The 6,684-nt window shown below is 41.5% G+C and overlaps 1 protein-coding gene across 4 annotated transcripts in view; it reads right to left on the bottom strand.

Annotated features, from left to right (window-relative positions):
- Positions 1-437: 437 nt before the first annotated feature.
- Positions 438-6,684, bottom strand: part of Trip11 (thyroid hormone receptor interactor 11) — a 73,129-nt gene continuing 66,882 nt past the window's right edge. For all 4 annotated transcript variants that reach the window (XM_041633147.1, XM_041633149.1, XM_041633148.1 and 1 more), the window contains one exon: positions 438-4,065. In XM_041633147.1, coding sequence (XP_041489081.1) covers positions 3,845-4,065 — 221 coding nt within the window. In that variant the 3' untranslated portion in view covers positions 438-3,844. The remainder of the gene's footprint in view (positions 4,066-6,684) is intronic.

The raw sequence follows: 6,684 nt of genomic DNA, 5'->3' as shown, positions 1-6,684 counted from the left end.
CAGCAGCTAATAGCACTGGCTGATCTTCTAGAGGACCCAGGTTCAGTTCATCTCCAGCACCCACATGGCAGCTCACAACTGTATACTTCCAGTTCCAGAGGATCTGACAACTTCACACCAAAGCACATAAAGTAAATTTAAATAATTTAAAAAGACGTTCTATGTCTAAGAGAAAATGAAGTTGCATTAACTACCTTGGAGAAAGACTAAGCAACCAGTGATCCACGCTCTTTCCTCTGAAGGGAAGCGAGGAAAAGTCCAGCTAAACCCTCAGACCCCTCCTTTCACACACAATCCTGAAGAGTCTAAAGTAGTCTGTACTTAACATCTCCAGGGCTCAAACTGAATCCCAGCAGCAGACATCCTCAGCAGTCAGCAGAGGCAATACATGGAAGTCATTTCTCCTCCTAAAGAGACGCCAGCAGCTATTTCCCAAGTGTTTTTATTGTGGATGAAGATACAGCCAACTTAAGTCATTTTTATTTGAAGAAATTTTTTTTGCCTTGCAATGCTCCTGAGAAATTTAAGAGTGCATTGGCTTTAAATCTATATAAAACACAACCGAATCTCATGATACAGTTGGAAATTGCTCACATTTGCTATTTTCCTATAAAGACAATGCATCAATTTTAAGTGATTAAATCATAATAAGTTAAGATGTAAAGATTGGCAAATCATCACAAATGTCAACATTACAATGATCATTATTTTTACATAGGAATATATAAAATAAATATTACCTAACTTAACTGATATTTACAGAAGATAAATTTTGTTGCTAGATGATGTTTTAAATGCTTCAATATATGAAAATTTCTTTCATTTAAAAAACCCAGTCCAAATGCAGCACTTTCTATGGTTTTCATCTCTTTGCCTGGGCCTGGGCAAAGAGATGAAAACCTCCTCCTCATAGCTGACTGAGTAAGCACTTGAAGGCTCCTGAGTCCTTGGAAGGTTAAAAGAACTGAAGGCTTTTCTTGGGTGATACTTGATGTTTAACTGGCTAGATGCGTGCCATCTCTTTTTGCTTATGTGCTCTGGTTTCCCCCTTTTAAAAAACAAACGAGAATGCCAGGAAGGAAAACTCACAGACATACATGATTACATTCAATCAGCTCCAACGGCAGGGTGAATTTCATTTTACTTGAAAACCATTAGGAATGTTGTGAAAAAATGTGGCTTCCAATGCAAAACTCAACCATAAAACACTGCTAGGTACACAGAGATATCAACAGTGAACTTACTGCAGTTCCAACAGTGCAGTAAACCTGTGGCAGCTGCAGATTCTACCGAGTGCTGGAAGCTGTCAAGAGCAGACTTACTGCTGTTACCGGTTACCGCTAGTGGTGTCCTGTGGGTAACACAAAGTGCATGCTTCTCGCTCTCTGCTAAGAAGTTTCCCTGAGCAGATGGTTCATCTCTGACACAACTTAGTTCAGAAAAGCTGATGAGTCATGTCTGGTTTAGATCAATGAACACTTAGCATGCACACAACACAGACATTAGGTACTGCAGCTTTCAGACAAAGTCATATATTTCAATAGCAGCCATGTAATACCATGTTCTTTGATGCCTGGGTGTGGAGCCCACCATGACAGCTTCCAAACTGAGGCCAAGTGAATGGGTGGGGAGGGCAGGTTGTTTCAGTCAAGGAACTTCAATGTCATAAAATGTACTTTAAATATAAAACACATTGTTTACATAAGAAAACATTTTACATCTTCCTTTTCTTAATATAAAAACTAGCTTTTCGGCTGCTTCATGTGGAACTTAATTTTCTCGTCACACAATAAATGACCCAACTAGTGAGCAAGAGTAAAGGAACATACAAATACCTGTATCAGTAGATCCTCAACTTACCATTGAGGCTTAACTGTTTCAATTTTGGGGTGTGCTGAAATGATACACATTAAGCAGAAATCATGCTTCAGATTTAGAATTTCTCTTTTCTCAATGCTGGCAGCATTAGAAGCTGTGGCTCCCAGTCAGCCCCGTGGTCCTGAGAGGAAGCAGCCTTGCTAAGTCAGGTTGGCTGACAGCTTAATTCAAGATGTTTTAATTACAATGGGTTTACTGGGCTGTGAGAGGCATCTGTTAACATTGGTGAAACTGGTGGGAGCAGCTTAACATTTCTCTGATGGCAATTTCTTCTAACATAGCGGAGAAGGGGACTATAAATAAGTTAGTTAAGGCCACAGGCAACACGAGGAAGCAGCGTTATCTCAGTTACTTAATTTTTCAGAAAAAAAAGTATTTTAAACATCAACACACCATTAAAACTGAAACCTCCAGTCTTTGAAACACACAGCTTATCACAGGGAAATTCACAAACAAGCCAGCTGAGCTCTGACGGGTGCCAGGGCTGTGGACATTTCTGAATTAGTCTGCTTCCCACCCTTCCTAGCTATACAGGCTCTTCTGTTTTAAAGGCTTATCTGGATTTACAAAATATGTAAGAAATGGCTTTTCAATGCACAACGTCACCAACTAATACAAATATGAACATCCTGGTACGAGAGCTGTGAGTCAGGACTCTTTCTTTCATAATGGCTTTGTGAAAAAGGACAGGAGCACTGCTTTCAGTTCAAACACCTGGTGCTGGAGTACGGCAGGGAGTGCCGCATCCCAGACAGCCGCAGCTCAGAACGGGGGCAGGAGGTGATGGGTCTCCAGGTATTGCTGGTGTAATACTATGGTGTAAGGGTTATGTGGATGCAGCCATACAGTGTAACACTTACAAAGAGTTACATGATTTTGTGCAGTTTGCAAGGAAACCTTTAGGTTTCATTTGTTTTTTGGTGTGTGTCCATGTTTTGAGGCAGGGTCTCACTATGTTTGTTGCTCTGGCTAGCCTGAAACTCATTGTGTAGAACGGGCTGGCCTCAAACTCCTAAGAATCTGCACGCTTCTGCCTCCCAAGTGTTGAGGCTAACCACACACCCTAGGAACTGCTAGAAACCTGTAGATTTAGGTGGTACTTAAAAAAGGACAGTTCAGCTTTTAAAACTAAATGATACCATGAGTTACTCATAGCATGTACTCCACAATAAAAGGAAGCAAACTACCGGTCCATGAAACAACATGGAGGGTCTCAGAGATTATGCTATGTGGAAACACCCAACTCAAGAGGGTGCACTAACATGTGATTTCATTTCAACATGTGATTTCATTTCAACAGCCCTCAGGAATAACAAAAGTACAGAAGGTTAAGTGGGGCAGCAAGAACTAGAAAAAGGCAGCTCAGGGCACCCTTTGGACGAAGAGTTGGGCATTAACTGTGGTGGCCAGATGAATCTACACACATGCTAGAATTGCATAGAACTATGCACCCACTTTGCCTCAGGACAGCCACAACCTCCCAGAAACGGCTTTGTTCTCTCCCTACACAAGGTCTCTACAGGTGGCTGAGGCACACCGCAGAGCATCTTCTGCTCTGTGCTGAGAAGCCTTTATTAGGCACCTTTGGGGGTGGTGGTGGAATAAACTCCTTATTTGAGAAGATGAACAGCATGCCCCTATATGAAATGGGCTTGAAAGTCCGAGGAGATAGCAGACAGTTACTCTTGCCTCTCATTTTTAGAGTTTTGTAAATTAAAAAAAAGTAAAACAAATGTTTCTAGTTTTAAATTAGGTAAAATGAAAAAATGAATAAAAAAGCAAATTACATAGCAGTTCTTACTCTTCTGATACCTGTAATTTCTAAAAGCATTATGAATAATTTTATTAACAGACAAATTACAAATTACAACTACAACTCTTTCCAGAAGGCCACTTTGTGATAAAGTTCATACATACAGTGTTCATGGTTTCCTTAAAGTGCTGTACAGTCTGGCGTGGAAGCGCCCTACTGCTTTAGAAGGTCTTTGAGTACAACGCCAGCGCTGTTGTCAGGTGACACTGGCAAAGGTGTAAACGTAGGGAGAACATCCGACATAGGTTTCAAAAGAAGATGCCCAGGCCCACCAGGTCCATGTCCAGCTGGGTTAATAAGGGGCACAGCTGCTGAGCGGGGAGCCAAGAATGGACTCAGATCTGTTCTTCTTCCTGTCCTGGGTTCTGTTATATCTAAAAGATAAGAAAAGATGATTTGGCTTCTACCCTTCACAAAGAGGTTAAATGAAATAACCCTGAACACATTAATATTAAGAAATGTGTTCCAATAATTTTATAAAACTCACCAACATGGTTGTTGCTGTCTGTTGCTGGGACAGGGGTCTACTCAGGCTGGCCATGAACCTAACAGCGGAGGATGCTCCTCCTGTCTCTCCTTTGAGAGCTGGAGCTGTGCTACCATGCTCAGTTTTAACACGTGAGTAAGCAATTTAGCACTACTATCAATTTTTAAATTCACCCTGCTGATCAAAACACTACTATTTAGCACAGGTTTTGGGCCATTCGTTATTCAAGAACACCAACAGATCCTCAAATTCTAAGCAGAAAATACTAACTACGGGCCAGCAAGATAGCTCGGCAGGTAAAGCACCTGCTGTGAAACCTCTAACCCTGATGACTTGAGTTCAACCCCAGAATCCACGTGGTAGGAGAGAATCCAACCCCCAAAAGTTGCTCTGACTTCCAAGGGTATACAGGAGTACACATACTTAGACACATATAGACACATGCACATACAATAAACAAATAACATTTTAAGAATACCAATGTGTATTATAAAAACCTCATCAAAGTTCATTTCTAGTCATTCAAAACATTTTCTGATATTTAAAAAAACAATGCCACATGTACTTTAGGCTTCCATATTTGGCTACCTATTAATTAAATTATTATGGCACTGAGTTCTGGATCCTACAGCAGACTCTATCTATGAAAAGGAGATGGGCAAACGTATGGGAGGACAGAGATCCTTGTGCTCACAGATAAGCAGGGGGAACCAGAAATGCTAAACACATGTGGTCCTTCCTTCAAACAGGAGTGGGGGCGTTTAACCTGTTTCAGCCCAAAGGCTGGGGATTGGTGTAGTTAATATCTTGGCAACCTTTGTAACTTCTGCGTGGCCAAGACCCCACTGGATCCTCCCACAGACCCTTATAGTGTGCTTCTCAATCTACAGATCCTATCTTTATAGGAGGTACAGGATATGGTCAATCTACAGAACCCATCTGTGTGGAAGATGTCATATGGACTTTACAAAGAGCATTGGCTTTGATGTAGTCATGTCTTAAGCTTTATTGTGCACAGGGACTGAGTCATTTATCGCCAGAAAAAAATGTCACCAAATTGTGCTCTGCTTAAATATACCTAAAAAAACTACTCAGAGTCAGAGAATTAATCTGCCTTCTTGCCTTCTGCTGAGGCACTGCAGATCATGGTGGCCCCAGAGATCCCAGCATAAAGGAGAAGAAATGAAGAAAAAGGAATGAGAAAAGAGGACAGAGGGCATTTGTGTGTGCAACAATACTGATAAAAGAATTTGACCCTCAAACTCTAGCTGTATAACGGAAAGCTTGACTGGCTGTAATAGTTTTGAAATAATGGTGTCTTGCTGCAAGGCTACTTTCCATACCTACCTGAAAGACAAAGGACTTGTGAAGTTGAGTTCCTAGGGATTATGACAGCTATGGAAATGCTAGCATACCAAACTCTAGTGATATAGAAGTAATTAGATTAATTTGTCAGAAAAACAAACAATATATGCACACATGACTCACTCATCTTTGTAGACATGCAAAGGCTGGAGACCATTCTCAGTGGCAGGATTTCCCTATCGGTTTGGAAAGCTATAATTCATTTGCATTAGAATAGGCTTAGGACTGGTTTTAGTGGCTAGAATTCTGGTTTATGACCTAAGAATGCTAACAAATCCATTGGTGAGAACTAAGAAAACCCTGCGAGGTTCCTTCTAATGCAATGGGAAACTAAAAAAGTGGGCACCAAAGACAAAGACAGAGACAGAGACAAACTCATGATGTGCAGCAGTAGCAGAGCACGTCTGGACTCCCCTGCTGGACTTCATGTGACCACAGCTCTCCACACTGGAAGAGCTCCTAACACAGTGTAAACACAACTGAACTCTACTCTCTACACACTGTGAACACAGCTGAACGCTAATCTCTACACTGTGAACACAGCTAGACACTAATCTCTACACTGTGAACACAGCTAGACACTAATCTCTACACTGTGAACACAGCTGGACACTAATCTCTACACTGTGAACACAGGTGGACACTAATCTCTATACTGTGAACACAGCTGAACACTAATCTCTACACTGTGAACACAGCTAGACACTAATCTCTACACTGTGAACACAGCTGGACACTAATCTCTACACTGTGAACACAGGTGGACACTAATCTCTATACTGTGAACACAGCTGGACACTAATCTCTACACTGTGAACACAGGTGGACACTAATCTCCACACTGTGAACACAGCTGGACACTAATCTCTACACTGTGAACACAGCTGGACACTAATCGCTACACTGTGAACACAGGTGGACACTATTCTCTATACTGTGAACACAGCTGGACACTAATCTCTACACCGTGAATACAGCTGGACACTAATCTCTATACCGTGAACACAGCTGGACACTAATCTCTACACTGTGAATAGAGCTAGACACTAATCTCTACACTGTGAACACAGCTGGACACTAATGTCTACACCGTGAACACAGCTGGACACTAATCTCTACACCGTGAACACAGCTGGACACT

Source organism: Microtus oregoni, unplaced genomic scaffold, assembly GCF_018167655.1.
Source record: "Microtus oregoni isolate MIOR12 unplaced genomic scaffold, Mior012 000043F_ref0000047, whole genome shotgun sequence".
Taxonomy (NCBI): Eukaryota; Metazoa; Chordata; class Mammalia; order Rodentia; family Cricetidae; genus Microtus; species Microtus oregoni.
Note: the sequence above shows the minus strand (reverse complement) of the source record. Positions and strands in the feature narration are given on the sequence as shown.